We start from the raw sequence: 25148 nt of genomic DNA on the forward strand, positions 1-25148 counted from the left end.
TCTCTATCTGGCACTGTCTGGCTCGCCGACAACAAACTATCATTACACATGGGCAAAACAGAGTCCATTCTCTTCGGTTCAAATAACAAACTCAGCAAGACCGACGGCTTCTCGGTTACAGTGGGTGACAATATTGTCACAAGGAAAGATGAAATTACCTACCTGGGTTCCATCCTAGAGGCTAATCTTTTTCCTAGACTACTGCTTGACCTGACTCCTAGAACCCACCTCACCCCTGCCCACTTTGACAACCTAGGATGGCTTAGAGTAGACGACAGAGTACAGCAACTTGCAATGGGCCTGGTCTACAAGATACACTACGCGACCAAGGTACCCATGTACATGTCAAAATACTTCCCAAAGGTCAGTGAATACCACGATCACAACACCAGAGGGAGCTCCACAAATCATGTTAAACCCAGATTCGGCTCAAACAAGGGACTAAACACGTTTCGCAATTATGCCACATCAATGTGGAACGCCCTACCCAAAGCTGTAAAGGAATGTGAATCACTACCCACTTTCAAAAACACTCTAAAAAAACACCTACGGGAGACTGCAATTCGAAACTGGCCCCTACAAATGTCCTAACCAAGTTGTACAGTAAATGACCAAGTATGGCTTTGTCAGTATTCCAATGTACAGTGTACAATGTGTGTGTCCCCCCTACCCAACCCCCCCCCCCCCCCCCCCCACCTCCAATGTACAGCCCCCACCCACCCAACCCCACCCCACCCACCCAACCTCCTCCAATGTACAGTTTCTACGTCAAATGTATATACACTCTTTTTCTGGACACTTTTGTATCGCAAACAGTACTGTATTTGCAAATCTGATATGTCATAAATGTATAGATTTAGCAGTACTGTCTATCTGTATGTCATGTATGTCATATATGTTATGATGAATTGAAAATGGGGGACCCTGATGTAAACAAGACGAAAGTCTTTCTCTGGTCTGCATCCCCTTAACAATTGTATGTATTGAGCTGTACTGTACTGTACCCATTCTGCAATCTGTTAATAAACTTTTCAATCAATCAATCAATCCTCACCCTCTCACTCTCTGACTGTCTCTCAGTCCTCTTGAGGAGGTGCATTTGTCTAAATAAACCCGGAGGAGCTGAGCACTACTCTTTGACACAGATGTGTGAAAGAAAACATGGCCATGGCAGCGTGTGTGTGTATGTGTGTGTCAGTGAGTGTGTGTGTGTGTGTGTGTGTGTGTGTGCACGTTTCTGTGTGTATATGACCTCCCAATATATTACAACCTGCTTTCTTTTTTCCTTTTCTTTTATTTTTACAAGAGACAAGACCCTCCTTACCTCCAAAATTATAGGAACTAGGGGACCACATGACTCCGCCCCCTGCACCTCCCCTCCTGCCACATGCTAACCTGCATATTAGCCAAGTGTGTGTGTGTTGTATGTAACATATGATTCATACATACACCTCTATGACTCAGGAACAACAACAGAGCAGAAAGTGTATGAGTGTACTGGAGGCGTACATGCTACGTCTTCATCTGTAGCGTGTCTACACATATTTTTCACCCTTCACTTCAGAGCCCTCTGGTTCATTAACAAACAACAAAAGCCTTCAAGAGCTGTGTGTGTGTGTGTGTGTGTGTGTGTGTGCGCATGTGTGTGTGTGTGTGTGTGTGTGTGTGTGTGTGTGTGTGTGTGTGTGTGTGTGTGTGTGTGTGTGTGTGTGTGTGTCAGAGAGCCAACATGTGGTTCACATTTCCTCTGTGGCCACATGGGCAAATACACAGCGGGCCAGACGCCATGGGTCTCTGTAGGGGGCGCTGTTGACCTTCACTGAGGACCAGCAGGACGGCACACACAATCCAACACAATCACCAGCTTCAACAACAGTTCTGAATGAGATGCGAGGTTGTGATGCTTTTCATTATTCTCCAGTGTGTGCATTCTTTCGTTTAATCCTCTCGATCATATTTTCATCATGATATATATGTTTTTCATTATGAAATAATAGACCTCACGCAACATGTCTGCTGTTCTGTGACAGTGGGAAGAAGCCTGTTGTTGTGTGTGTTCATTCCGTGTGTACCGGAGGGGGGGGGATTGTTCTGTGCTGTGGGTGGTGCAGTGGAGGCGGGTCTTACCCAGGCTCATCTTGATTGGCAGGTTCTCCCTGCTGGCGGCCTCCACCAGCTGCCTACGAACCTCCATCACGCCCTCCTTCTGCTTACTGGTCAGCATGGTGTCCCACAGCGCCCTGGCCGCGGATGACCTGACAGGTAGGACAGATGAAAGGGTCAGTCGGACCGTGAGAAAACAAGAACTTTAGAGGTATCAGCTCACACACTGTATTATTGCCTTAACTTGTGGTACGAGCAAGAAAAACACTGGTTATTGTACTTATTGTGTGTGTGTGTGTGTGTGTGTGTGTGTGTGTGTGTGTGTGTGTGTGTGTGTGTGTGTGTGTGTGTGTGTGTGCGTGCGTGCGTGCGTGCATGTGTGTGTGTGTGTGTGCATGTGTGTGTGTGTGTGTGCGTGTGCGTGTGTGTGTGTGAGGAATAACATGAACGTGATTGAGTCTTGTGGGTAGAGGGCCCGCTGCTTCAGGGATGGTTCCTCCCTGCCCTGTGGGACGCCCTCACAGGAAGAAACAGAAATTAGCAAAGGGAACATCAGGAACTTTCTCAACCTTCCCCGAAACGTCTGCATGTGCAAGACCCAGGAATTTAGCACCGCTTTCCGCCACGACAACACCAGCGTCACAGCAGCAGGGCCTGGGGACCTGTGACGCGACAAAGTCCCCCGTCCATTCGATACCATCTCAGAGAGAGAGAGAGCAGAGAGCGACGGATTCACGACTCCCTCTCATCGTTATCCAGGTCATGAAACACACTGATCCAGGGTCTGTAACGGGACACCGAGGACACGGCGTGTGCGACTGTGCGTACAGTCAAGAATATTAACATCTGCCATGAGCCGTAAAGAGAGCTGAAAGACCCCCCCCCCCCCCCAATGATTCAAACGGTGTCACTTGGGGGTGTTTCATCATCATCGTTAGCAATAGCCTGACAGAGTGTGACACGTTGTCTTATAAAAAGGGCCTCTGCATCTGAACCCGAGCCAAGAAGAGACCATTATTTCATATCTCTCCGTCTGCGCCGCTCTCTCTTCTCAGATATCTCGCCCTGGTACATGTAGTGGCGCTGACGCATCGATGGTAACATGAAATGGGGAGCCCGTCTTTCTGTCTGTCCCTCAAGATCCCTACGCTCGGCACCTTCTGGCTGCATGGGAGCCACATGGGTTCCTGGGGGCTCATCAAAGCGAAGCAGGCTATTCTCAGTCCTCGCCCTTCCCACCACTAGTCAGGACAGCTGTAATTATTGTATTTTATAAATAAAATGAAATAAAAACTACTAACCTTCTTACTGTCATTTACTATTATGTACTTTGCTACTAAGTAATATACTATGCCTATACTACTACCTACTATGCTAATTATGTCTATAGTGTAGCACTCAATTTCGACACTGTTTGACGAACAATTCCACTCACCCGTAGCCATGTAATGTAAATGTAATAGATCTGCACTATACTTATTATTTTGAATCAACAAAATAAATCTACTTTTGGAATCAATTGACACTTGTGGGATTAACACACGGGGAAGGGCTAACATCTTTTGGTAATTGGCCAATTATTTCAAAATGCCAGTTATCGGACCAATGAATTGGTCTCACCACTAGCACGGACATTCGCATCCTGATTTTCTCCACACTCTCAGGATCTACAAGACCAACGATGGAATGTACATGTATGCTTGCTTTCTGCTTGGAAGAAATAAAAAAGCGAGAAAAATATTAAAAAAAAAGTGGGGTTGGGGTGGAGTGGGGAGAGTGAGACGGAGGAGGGGGGGTCGCTGACAAATCTACTCATTTTTTGTTTTTCTTTTTTGTCCCTTTTTTCCCTCACTTGCGCGCTCTTTCTCTGCATCTCTCTCCCCCCCTCTCTCTCCCTCTAACTCTTAACTGCTGCCATGTGTTTAATATCAGATGTAATCTGTTCCAGACCCTGGGCCCGGGCTGGACGGGGAGGAGAGAGGGGCTCACACTGGGACGCCCGCCATCTTCACACTGAAACCAGACACAAAGGACCCAGCGAACACAAACTCTCCTCTCAGGACAATGGAACTGGAAGCCAACAGCGAGAAAAGCATTCATAAGCCACACTGACAGGACAACGTTCTGGTTCGTTTCACTTTTCAATGAAGATGTTGGAAGAAGTGGGAAGTGTCGTGGATTCTCACAACGATGTGTGAGGGAGAGAGACACACACACATCTGTAACGGAGGAAACCTCTGTTCGCCTCTCGACCGTTGAAGAAGATGCACGACGCCATGGCCACAGTCACTGGTGCAGCGCGGCAGTAAGTCTGCTGTGATCATGTGAGTCATAAACACACACATAGTTAGGATGGCTAAGATACCAGGACTGTGACCCGACCAGGCCACATGTGTGTGTGTATGTGTGTGTGAGCATACTGTACATGTCAGCGTGCATGGGTTCTACTGTGTACCGAGAGTGCGCCTGCATCTGTGTGCGCGAGCATGTGTGTGTGTGCGTTTGCGCAAGTCCATAAGCCTGTATATCCGCGTGTGTTCCAGGAAGACGGAGGGGCTTGGTGAAATGGACTAGGGTATATGAGTGAAATATGGTTCTAATTTGGCCCCCTGCCCGCTCGCCCCTGCCCCCCTCCCCCCCAAACCCCCTGATGCTTCCCTCAGGCCATTTGGTCAGACGGAGGCGGGGGTGAGAGCCGGGGTAGGGGTGAGGTTTATACTGGCAGGGGTGTGAGACAGGCCCCATAACCAGGCCAGGAGGCTTGTTGAGTAGCTGCTCTGCTACAGAGAGAGAGGGGGTTGGGAACAGTGTAGGGCGCGTGTGTCTGGCCTCCTGCATGTTTGTGCATGAGCGCGTGTGCGAGCTCCACTGTGGCCTGCTGTGTTGAGGATGTCAACATGGTACTCCTCTAGGACCCATAGGGGGCACTCTTGCACCTGACTGGTGTAAACTGCGTTGAATTCCCTCTCTCTGGCTCACTTGGGCAAGTCGTGTGGGGGCCTGTGTGTGTGTGTGGTGTGCGTGTGCATGCGTGCGTGCGTGCGTGTGTGTGTGTGTGTCGGTTAAATTCCACCAGATGTATAATGAGAGTTACACCATTAAAAGGTAGTTGAGCAACAAATACTCAACGACGAACAAAAGTGTCTTAACCAGTGAACACACACACACACACAACCACATGCGCGCGCGCACACACACACACACACACACACACACACACAATCAGATAGCCGAAATCCCCTTGACCATCTCTCTTACACCAATACATGGGTGGGCGTGAGGAGAGAGGGAGGGAGGGGGAGTTGTTCCTGGAAACTAGTGAAACAGCAGTAAAGTATGGGACTGGTTCTGACTCAGGATTCCTTCAGTTTAGCCCTCATCCTGTATCCCCCTCCTCAGTGGGTCAAAAACACACACACACACACACACACACACACACACACACACACACACACACACACACATAATCCTATGTTTTAATGTTACTCAGAAGAAGTGAGTCATTAACTCACTTTATCATAATTATTTGACAGCGTCACTGGCCGTTTTTTCTCTGTGCCAGTGTTTGTGGTGTATTTCTACAAAAAGTGCCATACTCTCCTCTGCGTGTTTGTGTAATAAATGACTTCCTGATGTGATACAAAAAGATGATTTCATACCCAAAAGCCAAACTGTAAACTAACTCCAACACACAAATTATGCTGTTTTTCCCCATGTCCCATAAGCTCACGTGCCACGACTTAGTGAGTTAGTGGCAGACATCGTGTTGGGTCAGTACCACATGACACGAGAGACGGAACGGACCGGTCTGGGCCGTGTTGGGTCAGTACCACATGACACGAGAGACGGAACGGACCGGTCTGGGCCGTGTTGGGTCAGTACCACATGACACAAGAGATGGAACGGACCGGTCTGGGCCGTGTTGGGTCAGTACCACATGACACGAGAGACGGAACGGACCGGTCTGGGCCGTGTTGGGTCAGTACCACATGACACGAGAGACGGAACGGACCGGTCTGGGCCGTGTTGGGTCAGTACCACATGACACGAGAGACGGAACGGACCGGTCTGGGCCGTGTTGGGTCAGTACCACATGACACAAGAGACGGAACGGACCGGTCTGGGCCGTGTTGGGTCAGTACCACATGACACGAGAGACGGAACGGACCGGTCTGGGCCGTGTTGGGTCAGTACCACATGACATGAGAGACGGAACGGACCGGTCTGGGCCGTGTTGGGTCAGTACCACATGACACAAGAGATGGAACGGACCGGTCTGGGCCGTGTTGGGTCAGTACCACATGACACAAGAGATGGAACGGACCGGTCTGGGCCGTGTTGGGTCAGTACCACATGACACAAGAGACGGAACGGACCGGTCTGGGCCGTGTTGGGTCAGTACCACATGACACGAGAGACGGAACGGACCGGTCTGGGCCGTGTTGGGTCAGTACCACATGACACAAGAGACGGAACGGACCGGTCTGGGCCGTGTTGGGTCAGTACCACATGACACGAGAGACGGAACGGACCAGTCTGGGCCGTGTTGGGTCAGTACCACATGACACAAGAGACGGAACGGACTGGGCTTTGGTTGGTCAGTATGTTCCTAGCAGCACACTGATGGGCAGAAACAGTAGGGTAATAATAACGTTGCGGTCAGTGTGTGTTAAAGAGGCACTATGCAATTTGTTGAACATCGTTTCAGGTACAATTGACAGTTTGTGATGCACACTAAAGAATCTGATAAGCTTTCATGTAAATTCTGAATAGATACATAATTTCTGATGGGTATCTTTTCTTCTTCAGTCACACAGATACTGTGATGTATCGTAGATGAAATTTCTTGCAATATAAATCGATTATCGCCGATATCGTGTATCGTGATATTATCGCAATCGAGGGCCAAATTACTCGTATCGTCCCACCCCTAGGAAACAGCAGGAGAGAACGCTGGATGGAGGGATGGAGGGAAGGAACGGGGGGGGGGTTGGAGCGAAAAGACAGAGGGATAAGGCAGAAGGAGGTGTGGCTGCCTGGTTTACTGCACTTCAAATGGGAACTGGCAGCAGGGTCTCTTTGAAAGGAGCTCTGCCATGGAGGCTGCTTGGAGGGAGGGCAGGATGAAAAGTGTTTTTAGCTCAAAGTTTCTTTTTATGGTACCATTATGAATAAATGCAAGAGTTACTCTGGAAAATGATATGCGATCTTCTCCAGGAGGGAAAAAACTTACGGTTTGAAATGAACTTGAAAAACAACGAATGAAAGCGAGCGGAGGGAACCTAAAGGCTGGTTTCGTGCTCGAGCGCTGCACACACTGAGACAACCGTCTCCGATGGAAAGTGTTGCGCCGCGTTTGTCATTTATGCTTTGCCAAATGTTTTTGCCATCTATGGTAGCAAGAGATCGCCAGTCTCTCCACCGATTGTGTTTATTTGCTCTGTAAATCTGTGTATAAAATAAATAAATGCTAGCTCCAGCTAAAATCAAAGTGAAACCACAAGCGTATCCATGGCAAGGTTGGCCTTTCATCCCCTCACGCTGCAACGCCTATGACAACCGGGACATGACAACATTCTGGGGGTTTCGCAAGATGAAAAAACAAAAAGGTGATTCCTTGTCCCGTGTTAATTGACCCATATCAAGCCCCACCCCCCTTTCTCAATCCTCCAATCACAACTGTTGCTTCCCTTGGACAAGGATCAAGAAGAGAGGGGGCGGGGCTCGAGATCAAGGTCAATTATACAGCTCAATGAAATGATGTGAATGAAAAAAGGGCGATAGGGATTGCTATTTTTTTCATAATTTCATGGAGCTATAATTAAGACAACACAAGGTATTCAATGTGTGATTGATTGGTTGATTGAAAACTTTATTAACAGATTGCAGAATGGGTACAATACAGTACAGCTCAATACACACAATTGTTAAGGGGATGCAGACCAGAGAAAGACTTTCGTCTTGTTTACATCAGGGTGCCCCATTTTCAATTCATCAGGACATATATGACATACATGACATACAGATAGATAGTACTGCTACATCTATACATTTATGACATACCAGTGTTACAAGATGTCTTCTGATGACATCGCTGAAGGTCATTTTTGACACTCCGTAACTGTCAAACTAAATGGACGTGTGCAAAGCGGTTTAGAGCTCTGGGCTAAGTGCTTGGTGTTGAAAGGTGTTGATGTGTTCCAGAGACTGAGACATTAAGGTGTAAGTAATCTACTTGATGGGTGTTTTGGGATGCGGGTTACGATGAGACGCCCTCTGTTGTGGAGCGCGGGAGGAGGAGGAGGAGGGAGGAGGAGGAAGAAGAAGCCTTGTTGTGGATGCATGTCACTGCTGGGCAGGGTGTCAGAGATAGACCTGGGTGGGTACAGAATGTCCCTCGCAAAGGCAGGATCTGATCCATGGCTTACGGCTTTGCTTCCAGTCAGTCGCTGTGGGATAACGTGGTTTGAAACAGACAGACGGATAAGACAGACAGACACACACAAACACAGAAATAATAAACCCATAATATACTTCGTCGAGCCATAATCATCCACCGCCGGTTTTAGAATCCTAAATATCCACAATCAACACCTGCCAAGGATGTCATCATTGTTTTCTTATTTTTCAAACAGAACTTTATTAACACATTCAGCGCCAGAGTTCGTGTGGTATGGCCGTGTGTGCCAGCGCTTTAATGAATGGGGATACATGCCGGTGTTTGCAGTGCTAAAACTATATTAAATATCATAGCTATGGATATAAAACGATTGCCCATTTGACATCGAGTATCTATCGTTCAATTTGTGAAAAAAAAAAATAATTCATCCATACATTCCCGTTTTATACCGTGGTGAATATGAGTATAGTTTTAGAGTAATTCTGTGTAATCCCAGAACGTTTAGAAACTGTGCCATTCCTCGCCTGGATCAACAATCAATCTGAAATCAAGGCTATATTATCTGTATTATGTTTCATCATGCATGCATGAAAGGGTGGGGGGGAGGGGGGGTTCTATGCTTCGATCGTCACCAACGGCATACGTTGTGGAGTAACGTTACAATAACACTTTCGGATCACAGCGAAGGCATGCTCGGATCAACGCAAGATTGATACCATATAGCCCTTACCTTGACTAGGATCGATTGCAAAAAGAATAATCCAATTATCTGACTGCCATTCCAAGTATTGATGTCGATCGCGTTGCCAAGATAATCCACCAAAGAATAATAGGTGACCACAGCTACACTGGGAGTTGAAGAGCAGGTGGGAATGAACTGGGAAACCGTAGGGTCATTGTTATTTGGTGAGGTCTCTATTGATGTTGATGAAGTATTGTTTTTGTTTTATATATTGTATCTTGTTTTATGTTCCCTGTGCACACATGCGCTCATACTGTATATGCACACTTACATTCACTTCACTTCACAAGGACCACGAGCTCTAGGGCTTTATTGTGGTTTTATCCTTTTGATCAATAGTCTTTGTATTGTATTGCACAATCCTTGTTTTATTGCTTCAATAAAGAAATCAATCAATCTCTCTCTCCCTCCCTCTCCATGACTCTCCCTCTCCATCTCTCCCTCTATTTCTCTCTCACACAACACTGCTTCTCATCACTAACCAAAATAAACATTCAAATTCTCAAAACTCCACAGACATGACTCTGTAAGAAACTCATACAATACTAATAACAATAAAAGATAATAATGACTTCTCCTGACTGAAGAAAATAAATGTATTTCGAGACGAAGTTCATCCTCAAGTCAACTCTCTGTACTTCTGTAGGTAATAATAATGATACAACAACAATGAACAATAGCATTTTGACAGGACTAAGTATACAGTATAGTGAAACAATCTCTACCCTAAGAAACCACCGTAGGATGGGCGTGGTGGCTAGTTTTAAAACGCGTCCTCTCCATTCCCAGTGGGGTAAGAACAGGGCTCTCTCTCTCTCTCTCTCTCTCTCTCTCTCTCTCTCTCTCTCTCTCTCTCACACACACATACAACTCTCTCTCCCTCTCTTTCTTACACACACACACATACACACACACACACACACACACACACACACACACACACGTATTTTCTTTCTGTTCTGTGCTCCCTTTTCCCAGTTAGTACAGAAATAGGTGCGTGTGTGTGTGTGTGTGTGTGTGTGTGTGTGTGTGTGTGTGTGTGTGTGTGTGTGTGTGTGTGTGTGTGTGTTTCCAGGGTCTAGCAGTGTTTTCACACGGCAGGGTGCGGTCTCCTCCCTCGCTCGGGCCGGGACCCAGAACACCTTCGGCCACCCGCGCCGGGCTCTGCCCACGTGCCCACACACTCCCTCCCCACCACAGGATCGGGGGGGCCCCGCGAGCGAGCAGCCAGATGACGGGGGTGCAGGGTTCAGTCTGAGCAGGGGGAGAAACACAGTGCCCTCTGCCAACAGGGCAGCCAAACGTCCCATACAGGATCAAAGAGCCGTGCAGCCGAGCACAGCAAATTACAGAGTGGGCCTCGAAGGTACCCGACCACAGACACATACACATGTCTCCAGGCACCTTCCAGCTTAAACACTGCCTCCTTCACTCAACATCATGCTCCTGCACAACGTGTGCCCTTGACACTATCTCATTACTACTGGAGAAAATACTCCAAACCACTATGGCGAACGCACAACTGGAGTATGGTGCAGTGTAGCACAGACCGGTCCAGAAAAGGAACAAAGGCATCGTGCACGTGTGCGTACATGCGCTCGCACACACAAACATCGGGGTACTTCCTGGAGTGAGCTTACAGCAACAGGGGGAAAAGTCGGGGCTCGTGTCGAGAGGAAACTTCACACCAGGTCATGAAGAACAATACTAGGATAATTTGTGCGGAAAGTGTGGGGTCTGGTTTGTTGAGCTAGAATCAACGACCACCCGTGGGATGTCTTAAACATAGTAATCTAGGAAAATATCCTGGAATTAGTTCTGGGAAATATCATACAAAAGAACCAAATTAGGTCCACACACCTACTGTAATATTTAAGGGGGTTCAGCAGGTCTACATAGCAAAGCCAAACAAAACACAGTGTGGTCAGGGCTAAAAATAACGCTGCAAATCATAACGCGTATAAACATCCTGCTTGTGGGGGAGGGCCTCGTCACGACAGCCAATCAAATCACACGGATTGAGTCTATTGTTTTGTTCGTAATTTAGCGTAGAATCTGGCAACTTTTATGCTTTTAGTATTTACTATTTGATTAAAATGACAGCGGAAAAGGGGTAGCAGAAAATGTTATACCACGTGTTGTTTCAGCACGTGCACAAGGACGCACACGCATGCCTCAAGCAGGGGGTGATGTATAACACAAAAAGAGGCCACTGGAGGTGGGATGTAAACGGAAACGGAAACGGCTCCCTCTGGTCAATGGTCTCTAACTACACACTAGGGCTGTCTTATATACTTCGAAGCTTCGTTCGATGGGCATGGGATTCGAATATGAAAATAAAGTGCAGAATCAACTCTGCCTCTCTTCGTTAATTACAACAAGCAATGCTGTTTGTTATTTAAGATGAGGTCGGACTCGGCACTGACAGATTTGTGTTCATTGTGCTGCTTTTATAAAGCCTCAAATGACGGCTTACAATATTTCATGAGATTTAAAAAGGTTAGGTTTTAAAAAGATTTAAAAAGGTTTAAACTTTACAACACTGACAAAGTTGAACAAAGTGCTGTACAAGTCCAACAAATTTTTTTTTAAATAAAAAATGTATTTATAATACTACACACCCTCAAGACCCCTCCGCTCTACATCCTCTGGCCGCCTCAGACCTACTCCTATCAGAGCTCCGGGAGGGTCATCAAAGAGAAGCCGCCTATTCTCAGTCCTTGCCCCACAATGGTAGACAACAAACTTCCCACCACAGTTAGGACAGCCGAAACCCGTCAAATCTTTCGCCATCGACTAAAGACACACTTCTTCAACCAATATCTGAAATAAAAAAATATATATAAAAAAACCTAACTAACCTTACTGTCATGCACTTCTCCTAATATACTAAGTTACACTGTAGCACTCAACACTTTGATGAACATTGTTACTCAGCTGATAGAGTTGTACCCTTCCTGATGACTTGTCGTACAGAACTTGTAAGTTGCTTGGGATAAAAAAGCATCAGCTAAATGACCAAATGTAAATGTAAAAGGAGCACTAGGGGGCGAAGTGGCTAACTGTGAGTAAATTAACACTTTGAGTGCCAACGACGAGATTTCTCGTTAGTTCATGCCAACCGTTCAGTGCCAACGACGAGAGATCTAGTTTTCTTTTTATTAGCGATTTCCATTCATATTTCATCAATCTAGCCTCACGTTACCACTGGAACTCTCTCTGAGCTCCATTGGGAAAATACCGCCCCCTATCGTCTCTCCGGATGGTACTGCACCCCTTTGCATGGAGAAAAAAAATCCTGCTTCCACATTTTACTTGTCAGACAAGTAACCCGAGACGATCAAAGTCATTGCAGACCACCAGAACAGCGGATAATGTGTGTTTCCAGTACCCAGCGTTGGATCAATAAACGCAATCGATATTTGGAATGGCGATCAGGAATTGGAATAATCTTTTTGGAGAACATCTGATCTGAGGTAAGGAATCTATTTTACCAGTATTGGGATAATCAGAGCTTTTTTCACAGATATATCAACGTGGGCCCTATGTGTGTGTGTGTGTGTGTGCTGATCAGGAAATGGATAATTGATTTTTCAGCCCGCTTCTATAGCGTGCATAAGTACACATATACTATCGATAATCTAGCGTTTATTTGAAAACGATTCATAAATAGGCCGAAAAATGACAACGTTTTTGTGTATTCCACTAAAGGGCGATTATCACAGAATCTTTATATTTTCCTGAAACTTTCAAAAAACGAGTTTTTCAAAATGGTATAAAACGGAAATGAACCGATTAAAAAACAATCCGTTTCGACAATGTTGACTGCAAACAAGTCATTGATAAGCGACGGCCATATTAGACACATAGCCATAATTTAAGATATAGTTTATGCGTTCGCAAATATGAGAGCTCTATCATTGAAGTGGGTGGTGGCACGCAACAGGGTTCCGGGGCACCGCATGGCTGGCACGGAAAGTGTTAACACTTTGGTTGCCAACAACGAGATTTCTCGTCCTAACTCGCCATGCGTTGTGTGCCAATAACGAGTTCTCGTTATTTAATCGTTATTTATTTTATTAGCGATATCCATTCATTTTTCATCCATCCAGCCTGACGTTATCATTGGGAATGGCTCTGAGCTCGAAAAGGGCAAATACCGCCCCCTATTGTCTCCCGGATGGTATTGCACATCATTGGATTAGAGTCGATGGGACTTGCATCAGAAAAAAAACTCTGGTCCACATTTTACTTCTGGGGCATGCAACCTGATACTATTGCATTCATTGAGGGGACTGGAAGCAGCATGGATTATGTGTTTCGGAGTATAACGTTGGATCAATAAACGCGATCGATATTTGGAATTTCACAACGTGTGTGTGTGTGTGTGGCGTTAGGCGCAGAGCGCGGCACGAATAAATGATTTTTCAGCCCGCTTTTGTATCGTGCATAAGAACACAAATACTCTTGATAATCTAGCGTTTATTTGAAAACTATTCATAAATCAGCCGGAAAATGACAACGTGTTTTGTGTATTCCAGTAAATGGCTATTACTTCGGAATCTTTTTTTCTTTCTAGAAATCTCCAAAACTATACTCGTATTCAAAACGGTATAAAACAGAAATGTACTGATGAAAAAACAATCCGTTTCGTACATGTTGACTGCAAGCAAGTCATTGATAAGCGACGGGTGTATTAGACCCATAGCCATAATTTAAGATATAGTTTAATCGCTCACAAATGTGCTCGTCCTCCCATTGATTAAAGTGCTGGCATACAAGCGATAATTCGTCATATCCGGCTGGCACACAATGTGTTAATGGGAGTGCCAGAAGGAGCTAAGGGGAACGCAGGCTTCAATGTCAAAAAGACCCCGGAGCCCCGCCGGAGGTGTTTGCAGTCCCTGCACAGTACAAGGAGCATCTCCATCTTTACCTTGATGTGTGAAACAGGACTGCTCTCATGTGGAGGAGAGATTAGCAAAGAAGATGCTCATATAGGTTATGTACTATATTTTTGTATATGTTTGAGATTGCACGATGCCACAGTATTCATTAGTTAGTCCAGAACATGGTGTGCATGAAACATTTAAACACCTTTAGATGAAATACAGTAAACTAGAGAAGAGGGTCGGGATACAACCTTTATATTAAATACACTGTGTGGGTATCAAGCAAGAAAGACTGTCAGGCTTTAAAACTGTGTAGGATCCAGGCCTAGAACTGTGCCCTGGGAGAGGGAACTGCACCCTGAGAGGAAGGTTTCCCCCGAGTGGGAGGTTGAATGGTCAAAGTGGGTATCAAGCAAGAGGGAAGACTGTCAGGTTTTAAACTGTGGATACCAAACAGAAGGTAAAGACGACTTTGAACTGTTAAACAGTAATCCAGAACTATTTTATTGCACTGTAAAAAACTGTGATTTTATATGTCTGCACTTTATGTGCTCATTTCATGTCTATTCTATTCTACTAAAACTGAATCAAACCATAAACAAAGTGGCCTGTTGGGATGTTAGATCCTAATGTGAAAAACTGTGATTTTATATGTCTGCACTTTGTGCTCATTTTACCCTTGCTATTATTTTACTTCCTTTTACTTTTATTTCTACGCCCCACTATCCACTGGGTGCATACTATGACCTTTATCATGTTTTGTAACAGATTACAGAAATGCAAGAAGCCTATTGGAACGTGAGGTTCTGATATGATTTTGATTAATATATCTGCATTATGGGTGGCTGGGTAGCACAGTGGACTAAGCACTCGCCTACCACCGCAGAGACTCTGGGATCTAATCCAGCTGTCAGCGGTACCATCGGTTTGGTCACTCGTCCCTACTAACATAATTGGCAGTGTTAGCGGTGGGAAGCCGGTGGGGTATGTGTCCTGGTCGTTGTAAAAAACTGCGATTCCTACTGGTTGGTCGGGGCGCCTGTTCAGCAGGGAGGGGATCTGGGGGAAATAGCGTGAACCTCTGCAAACGTTACGTTCCCCCAGTGAAACTCCTCGCTCAGGTTGAAAGAGGTGAAAAGAAGCGGCTGGTGACTCCACATGTATCGGAGGAGGCATGTGGTAGTTCTACACCCTCCCCAGGCCGACAGTGGGGCAATGCACGCAACGACCAGGAAGGGAATTGGCATAACGACAAATAATTGGGATGGGTGAGAAATACAGAAACCCCAAAAATAAATAGAAAAAATATATATATATTTCATGATTTGCTGCTTGTTTTACACTGATTTTATGTCGTATTTCTTTTAACTGCAATCCCCTGTATGAAAGGTGCTATATGTTGTTATTATTATTATTATTATTATTATTATTAAACTAGAGTAGTCAAGTGAAGTCAAGAGTTTTATTTGTCACGGCATACGAGCATACAATGAAATGCAGGTGGTCTTGCCCGCAACGATGTGCATAATACAATAGTAATAACATATAATAGAATCCAATAGAACGACATTGTGCAATAAAACAAGTAAACAGAGTAGGGCATATCGGTATATGTACATAAGTTATTTACAGAGCATGGTAGGACATGCTAGGTCCTGTGGTAGTGCAATACACTGTTAGCTACGGATGAGGCACTGGGTCTTTCTGTACATGCTATATTATACAATCTGAAGTTATACTATACTATTCTTAAAGTGACCTTTCCTTAGTGGCCATAAGTGTGAGCGTGTGCAGCATAAGTGTGTGCTTGCTCATGTTAAAGTGGCTGCTAGTGTGTGAGCGTGTACAGTGTGTGTGTTGTGCGTGTGATCATGTGTGCTTGTGTGTGGAGAGTTCAGTGTTCAAGGCTCTGATGGCCTGGGGGAAGAAGCTGAGCCGAAGTCTCTCTGTCCTAGTTGCTGGTGTTCGCAGGCGTTTGCCTGACCGCAGCAGCTTGAACAGGCTGTTGTTGGGGTGTTGAGGGTCTTTCATTATTCTGCAGGCTCTGGATTTGCACCTCTTGTTGTATAGGACCTGCAGGGGTGGTAGTGCAATACCCGTGGTACGCTCGGCTGAGCACCCCACTCTCTGTAGGGCCTTCTTGTCCTGTGTCGTGTTGTTTCCATACCAGGCAGTGATGTTTCCAGTCAAGATGCTCTCTACAGCTCCGGAGTAGAAGGACTGGAGTATCTTCCCAGATACTCTGAACTTCCTGTCTCAGGTGGTAGAGGCGCTGCTTCGCCTTTTTTAAGACTGAGTCTATGTGTGTTGTCCATGTCAGATCCTCTGAGATGTGGACCCCCAGGTACTTAAAGCTGCTCACCCTGTCCACGGTAGCCCCGTTTATCCTCAGTGGTGTGTGTGTCTCCTGCTGTCCTCTCCTATAATCCACGATCAGCTCCTTGGTTTTACCAATGTTCAGGAGCAGGCTGTTGTCCTGGCACCAGCGTTCCAGTACCTCAACCTCCTCCCGGTAGGCCTTCTCATCGTTGTCCGAGATCAGCCCCACCACCACTGTGTCGTCTGCAAACTTCACTATGGAGTTGGAGCTGAACTTGGCCACACAGTCGTGTGTGTATAGTGAGTACAGCAGGGGGCTCAGAACACAGCCCTGGGGGGACCCGATGCTCAGGGTGATGGTGTTGGAGGTCTGACCCCCCACCCTGACCGCATGGGGCCTTTCGCTCAGAAAGTCCAGTATCCAGGCGCTCAGAGCGTAGCTCAGACCCAGCTCGATCAGCTTGTCCACCAGTCTGGTGGGGACTATGGTGTTGAACGCTGAGCTGTAGTCAATGAACAACAGTCTCACATAGCCCCCCTTCTGGCGGTCAAGGTGAGAGAGGGTGCTGTGCAGTACTTGGGAGACCGCATCATCAGTGGACCTGTTTGGCCTGTATGCAAATTGCATAGGGTCCATATCACTGGGGAGGGAGGCACAAATGTGATGCTTGACCAGCCTCTCGAAACATTTCATGGCCACAGAGGTGAGTGCCACCGGTCTGTAGTCATTGAGACATGTTGGGGAGGTTTTCTTTGGTACAGGGATGATGGTAGACATCTTGAAGCAGGCGGGGACCACTGACTCCGCCAGGGATCGATTAAATATGGCGGTGAACACAGGGGCTAGCTGGTTAGCACAGGACTTACAGTAAGTATGCGTCCTGTTAATCCGTCTGGGCCAGCAGCTTTTCTGGTGTTCACCTGCATAAATGTTCTTCTCACTCTGTGTACCGACAATGAGAGAGCGTCCCCGCCCCCCCGCGGATGCCCCCCCCTCCACAACAGCCGACACGCCAGTGACGTCACTAGCCGTTGAGCTAGCGGCGCCACTGTCTGCACCAAACCGAGCGTAGAAAGAGTTGAGTTTGTCCGCGAGAGAGGCGTCGTCGCTCCCCATTGAGGGGGCGCTGACTTTGTAGTCAGTTATCGTCCTCAGTCCCCGCCATAAGCCTCTTGTGTCATTCTGTGCCATTTGTGTCTCCATTTTGTCAGCATACGTCCGTTTTGCAAGTTTAACAGCCTTGCGCAGAGTATAGACTGTAGCCTTATACTCCTCCATGTTTCCTGACTCTCTGCCCAGGTTGTAGGCAGTGGTGCGAGATTTCAGAGCTGCTCTGATAGTACTATCCACCCACGGTTTCTGGTTTGGGAACACCCGCACCTTCTTTGTGGGGATAATACTGTCGGCAAGTGATGTTATGAAACTCACGACCGTGTCTGCGAACTCGCTGACGTCACTGGCGCTTCCTTGAAACATCCCCCAGTCTACATCCTCGAGAGCGTCCTGAAGCGTGGCCTCTGATTGGTCGGACAATCTTTTTGCCTGACGTGACACGACGGCGTCACGTGATCTCTGTCTGTAGGCAGGGATCAGGTAAATGGAGTCATGATCGGACGTGCTAGTCGCCCCCGCTAATGGCGGAGCCGGTACAGCTTTGTAGCCGGCTCTGAACGGGGTGTAGCAGTGGTCGAGCGTGTTTCCCCCTCTGGTGGAGCAGGTGATGTGCTGAAAGAAGGATGGCATCACTTTTTTCAGATTTGCCTGATTGAAATCGCCAGCTACGATCATGGCTGCGTCCGGATGTTTTATCTGATGAATGCTGAGATGCTCCACCAGTTCCGCCAGAGCTCTGGCGGTGTTTGCCTGGGGAGGGATGTATACTGCAGTCAAAATGATGGCATGAATTATCGGGGTAGGTGGAATGGGCGGCATTGAATGGCCAGATGTTCCAAATCCGGCGAGCATGAACGGGAGAGTACCTTTACCTCCTTGGGATTAATGACCCATCCGTTGTTGGTAATGAGGCAGACACCCCCGCTGATGCTCTTACCGGAGGCTTCCGTGCGATCCGCTCGGAAGACGGTGAAGGAGTCCGAGGGAGAGACACTATGGTCCGGAGTCGCTGGCTTCAGCCATGTCTCCGTGAAGCACATAGCGTTACAGTCTCTCATATCTTGCTGGAATCGGACCCTCGCTCTCAAATCGTCCATCCTCCCCTCCAACGAACGTGCATTCGCCGGAAAGATGGATGGGATTGCCGGGCGGTAAGCAGATCTTTTTAACCTCAGTCTGATTCCTCCTCTCTTCCCTCTGTGCTTCTTCTTGCCGACTCCTTTGTCCTTGTCCCGCCTGATCTCCGATGGCCAATCTAGGCATAAAGTCTCTAAACTCCTCTTTAAATCCGGAGTTTAGGTCAATAAGTGACTGGCGGTCGTATGACGTCCCCGCCAGTGATGTTTCTATACAAAAAGTAGTTTAATACTCTAGGGATACAACCTTTAGATTAAATAAACTAGAGAAGAGGGTAGGGATACAACCTTTAGATTAAATAAACTATAGGGCGACCGGGTAGCGCAGCGGACTAAGCGTCTGTCTACCACCGCAGAGACAGTGGGATCGAATCCGGCTGCCGCGGTACCTCCGGCTTGGTCGGTCGTCCATACTGACACAATTGGCAGTGTCAGCGGGTGGAAAGCCAGTGGGGTGGGTCCTGGTCGTTGTAAACAGCGACTCCTATAGGTCGGTCAGGGCGCCTGCACAGCGAGGGAGGGAACTGGGGGAGGTAGTGTGATCCTCCCACGCGTTACACTTCCCCAATGAGAGTCCTCGCTGTCAGGTGAAAAGAGGCTGCTGGCTGTCTCCACATGTATCGGAGGAAGCATGTGATAAACTTCAGGGCTCCCTAGACCGGCAAGTGGGGGGCAAATGCGTGCAACGACCAGGAAGGGGAAGGGGGGATTGGCATAACGACAAAATTGGGATGGGAGAAAAATACAGAAAAATAGGAGAAAGATTAGATAAAAAAAAAGATTAAATAAACTAGAGAAGAAGGTAGGGATACAACTTTTTAGATTAAATAAACTAGAGAAGAGGGTAGGGATACAACCTTTAGATTAAATAAACTAGAGAAGAGGGTAGGGATACAACCTTTAGATTAAATAAACTAGAGAAGAGGGTAGGGATACAACCTTTAGATTAAATAAACTAGAGAAGAGGGTAGGGATACAACCTTTAGATTAAATAAACTAGAGAAGAGGGTAATTATAGCCAGCCCTGATCACTCCTCTAGTTGTCCCGATGGTCCGAATGTCAAAACATGCTGTGTACGCAAGCAGAGCTACGAATGGTCACACTCCCACAATCGCCACAGACAGAATACGAGTGACACTCAAACTCCACCCTCATTTCATCACAACTGTTTCATCAACTGTTGCTGTCCGAGTGATTGGAGGATCAAGAAAAGAGGGCAGAGTTGATAGTGACATTATCAGTCAAGAAGACCCTTGCATCTAAAAAGGTAGTAAAGTTACTGTGAAGTTGAACTGATATGGGAAATCAATGATCCTCTACTCAGCAAATGAAACATATGTGGGTGAATTCCACTTTTTTGATGCCATTATAGTGTCAGTTTCAGGCTGCAGTGAGCAGGCCTGGAGGAGCTCTGTGTGTGATTGATTGATTGATTGAAAAGTTTATTAACAGATTGCAGAATGGGTACAGTACAGTACATCTCAATACATACAATTGTTAAGGGGATGCAGACCAGAGAAAGACTTTCGTCTTGTTTCCACCAGGGTCCCCCATTTTCAATTCATCATAACATATATGACATACATGACATACAGATAGACAGTACTGCTACATCTATACATTTATGACATATCAGATTTGCAAATGCAGTACTGTTTGTGATACAAAAGTGTCCAGAAAAGGAGTGTATATACATTTGGCGTAGAAACTGTACATTGGAGGAGGTTGGTGGGGTGGGGTTGGGTGGGTTGGGTGAGGGCTGTACATTGGAGGTGGGGGGGGGGGGGGGGGGGGGGGGGGGTTGGGTAGGGGACACACACACATTTTACACTGTACATTGGAATGTTGACAAAGCCTTACTTGGTCATTTACTGTACAACTAGGTTAGGACATTTGTAGGGGCCAGTTTCGAATTGCAGTCTCACGTAGGTGTTTTTTGAGAGTGTTTTTGAAGGTGGGTAGTGATTCACATTCCTTTACAGCTTTAGGCAGGGCGTTCCACATTGATGTGGCATAATTGCGAAACGTGTTTAGTCCCTTGTTTGAGCCGAATCTGGGTTTTACATGATTTGTGGAGCTCCCTCTGGTGTTGTGATCGTGGTATTCACTGACCTTTGGGAAGTATTTTGACATGTACATGGGTACCTTGGTCGCGTAGTGTATCTTGTAGACCAGGCCCATTGCAAGTTGCTGTACTCTGTCGTCTACTCTAAGCCATCCTAGGTTGTCAAAGTGGGCAGGGGTGAGGTGGGTTCTAGGAGTCAGGTCAAGTAGTAGTCTGACTAGCTTGTTTTGAGATGTTTGTAATTTGTTTTTTAGTGCCTTTGAGGTGCTTTGGTACCATGAGGTGCAAGCATAGTCGTAGTACCCTTGAATGAGTGCTCCTGCTAGAGTCTTCAGGGTATTCTTGTTTACCAGAGAGGAGATCCGGTACAAGAATCGCGTTCGTTGGTTGACTTTTTTTATTACATTGGATGCCATTTTGTCACAGGAAAGATTAGCCTCTAGGATGGAACCCAGGTAGGTAATTTCATCTTTCCTTGTGACAATATTGTCACCCACTGTAACCGAGAAGCCGTCAGTCTTGCTGAGTTTGTTATTTGAACCGAAGAGAGCAGGTGTCTCACCTGCTGTGCCTGTGCCCCAGCACCGCTTCCATCTCCTAAACATCTGTGATACGAATCAAGTGGGCCATCTGCTCAGAGATAACAGTGCAGCCAATAACAGTCCTGCTGATGCTGCTGGCCCAGATCACACACTCACAGCCCCGAACACCACAGGAACACACCAGCCCAGACGCAGCCATCCTGTTAGCTCCAACTACACACGTCATTCAGGTTGTGTTGTTTTTTATTGATATTAACATCACGGTCATTCAAACTCATGGATCGGAGAACATCATATGACGACGACTGCCTTTCTGTCATCTTCTACAAGTTACCAAAGATGTTTCAAAATAACTAGAGAAACGTGCCGTGGCTCCCTCCTCCCTCTCAACACGAACTTAAACACCTGTTTGGAGCGCACCACTGTGAAGGAAGGGTGTGCGCTGCATTTACCACACAAGACACATTTTGAGAAACACGTGGCACAATAATCATTTGTTCTCAATGGTCTTGTTTTTGTGATCATGGGAAGGGGGGGCAGACGGTCCTTTAAATGTACAGATTTAGAAGCTAGGAAGAACTCTGAAGGTAGAATCAAGCCACGGTGAATAGAAAGAAATGTACATTTGTATCAGTGTATGCAGCAAACTATTTTGATAAGAGATTTAAAAAAATAATGTCTTGATCTGTCTGAATACAGTCTAATAATAGGGAGTGATTTCAAGGTGGTCTGGCTGCACACACTGGATTGAACTGGGGCCACTGGGGGGCAAGAGCAGTGGTTGGCATCCTTAGCATTAAGGAAATGGGCTAATAATTGTGCAATTGTTGATGTTTGGTGGACAGCTAATCCATCATCGAGGGAATTCACCTGCTATTTGGGACGGCACATCATGTTCACCTATAGATTCTATTTTTATATCCAAAAAACGTATTTGAAAAGACGTCTGATGTTAATTTAATCCTAATAGGTACAGTTGCCATCTCCTTGGGTACCAAACGGGTGGCTTGTTGGTGTTTTAACTCCACCTTGCTGCAAAATTAGTTATTTAAAAAAAGAAATTGTAATTTTTAGAAATGATGGAACAATTAGATGAATTTATAGCCATCAACAAACCATCTGTGCACGACATATGGACTAGGGATGGCCAAAGTTCACAGAATTGCTATTCGATAGTCTATTCGAATACTAATTGCACCCCCCCCCCCCCCCCCCCTAGTTCACATATCATTTTTATTTTTATTTTTTTTACTTAACCTCTTGTTTACTTAAATGCTCATGCTCATTTACAAAACCCTCCTTGAGTTGTCCCCCCCTTACCTATGTCACCTGTTGCAAATTACATCTGCCACTTACAACACTTGTTCTGCTCAACACATTCTCCTAAAGATTCCGACAACATACACTGTACTTGTCAAACTTAATTCAGGGCTGTTACTGCCAGTGACTGGAATAACCTACAGAAAACACCAAAACTGGTCACCTTTATGCCTAAGTCAGCATTCAAGCACTCTCTCTCTGCAACTGTTTCTCAACCCAGTAACATCCCCAACCCCCCCTGTCTGTCATGGTGCCCCTCTCACTGCTATTGCTTCATGCCTCTCGCTTGTCTGTGCTACTCTCTGTTCTCTGTGCTTGTTTCTATTGTTCTGCTTGTTGTCATGAGTACAGTAAGTGGAAGATATGCCGCAAATGGTATAACTGTATTGCTTGTCTGGTATATTTGGACGTGTCCCTTTGTCCTTTTAAGACTGTTGTGCTTTTAGTTGGGTTTGTAAAAGTTTGCATTGCGGCTGTCGTTTAGCTACAGTATGTCGGAAATGCTTAACCTGAATTATTTTTCAGCGCCCCCCCCCCCTCCCGTCAAGAGGCGTTGTCTCTTGCCAGGCCATCATTGTAAATAAAAATTTGTTCTTAATTGATTTGCCTGGTTAAATAAAAGGTAACATTAAATAAAAAATTTTAATAAATTAAGCCCTAGCCATATTTTCAGAAAATTCGCATAAAAATACATACCTAAGTAAATGGAAGATTGCTCCACTTCTACAAGGACCATTTGCATATTCTTGGTATCTAGGGACATCTATGACTCAGACATATTGTGTCTGTTACTAGGCTTGAGTAAATTGTAATAAGATATATATTTTTTTAAATATTTGACAGTGAATAACACCATGCTAACATTGACCAGACGTGAAAAAGCAAATGAATAACGGGCAGATGATTTACAGGGGGTTTTGTAGATACAGTACTGAATGCACATGCAATTTGAAATATGAATATAGAATATGGGGGGGGGGGGGGTAGGTGTGTGTGGAAGTGTATAGAAAGGAAATAGGGTGAAAGGCTAGGGACCTAGCACTCATCAGTGAAATTGTATATGAGAGTGCAACCATATTACACGAATAGCAACAGAGGGTTAATAGAAGTCACAATAAGAATAGCAGCAGCGAATGTAAGGTTAGTAGAGAGGTAAGAGTGGATAGGCAGATCCTCACTATGTGTGGAACTGTTGATAGCCATAGCGGAGGTAAAAGCTTGTTGGGGGAGGGTTCCCTAAAAAGGGGGAAAAGGGAATGGGTTTATGTTTAATGTGTTGGTTGTGTGTTCAGACACCCAGTTTTGTTATGCCTCCCGACACGTTCACCTTATGTTTACAGGGTAATCTACTTTAATTTGACATGGATGTCTCAAGGAGTAAAACTTAATGTTGTGTCTTGGAACTGCAGAGGTCTACAGCAGAAAGGTTAAGCAGGTCATGAATAAAATTAAAATATATGGATGCAAAGATGGTGTTTCTACAAGAAACGGCCCATTGGGTGCTCATTGTTTTCACATGGAAAAGGCCAAACCCAGTGGTCTAGTCTCAGAGGGTCAGTACCACTTATGATATCCTGGCAATGGCTTCTTCTAAGCTTTTAGGTATTTGTGTGCGGAAAGGGGGCCTTCCATCTGATGGCAGCAATTTAAAATGGCAACTCATCTGGCACAACACTCTGCCATCTTCCGAAAATCCTAACCACCAAGTTATTCACTATGGTTTTATTCTTTGTGCATATTTTACTCCTTGCACATTACATAAAACCAAAGCCTTACCATCACCTACAAACGGCTGTCTATGCAATCATAACACACTCGACACATTTCCTCATATGGTATGGGAATGTCCAGGGGTTGCAGATTTCTGGAAGAATGTATGTGATACGTTGTCCACCATATTGTCCAAACCAATTCCATACTCACCATCTGTCCTCTTACTTAATGCTCCAACATAAATCTTTCAATTAGAGAGAGACGTGTCTGGTTGGCCGGCCTCGCAGCTGCAAGAAGATTCATAGCTTGCAGATGGAAGCCTCCCAACTTCCTGTCTGTACAGAAATCGTTACTGAACTTTATCGATATTGCCAACATGGAACGCTGGACAGCTGATATGCACCATGCTGAATCCAACTAAATCCAATATTATAGGCTGGAATGAATCATATATCATCATATCGTAAATAACACTTAAGTCCTTATTATAAACATATTCTGTTCTTCCATGTTCTTTTTCTCTCTGTCTGTCTGTACTGACCCAGGGGAGAATGGCACTTACATTTTTTGGTTCAGTTTTTATCTATTGGGATTCTTTGTAATGAATTATTTGTCTCTCCTTTGTAAAGCTAGTATTTTTGTTTGACTGTTTTGTTTTTCTACATCCCTGTTTTTTCTCAATAAAAATGTATAACAAAAAATATATACTTGTGCCCTAATGATAAGGATAAGCGCTCAATGAGGAAACCCAATCCCATTGCCAAAAGAAGGTCTAACATGCCTATGAATACTTATATTACA

General features: G+C 45.7%; 1 protein-coding gene across 1 annotated transcript in view; it reads right to left on the reverse strand.

Annotated features, from left to right (window-relative positions):
• Window positions 1–25148, reverse strand: part of scfd2 (sec1 family domain containing 2) — a 325751-nt gene that overhangs the window by 283182 nt on the left and 17421 nt on the right. The window contains exon 3 of the mRNA XM_084307430.1: window positions 2128–2255. Coding sequence (XP_084163556.1) covers window positions 2128–2255 — 128 coding nt within the window. The remainder of the gene's footprint in view (window positions 1–2127; window positions 2256–25148) is intronic.

This window comes from Notolepis coatsorum (assembly GCF_963971535.1).
Source record: "Notolepis coatsorum genome assembly, chromosome: 2".
NCBI classification, from domain to species: domain Eukaryota; kingdom Metazoa; phylum Chordata; class Actinopteri; order Aulopiformes; family Paralepididae; genus Notolepis; species Notolepis coatsorum.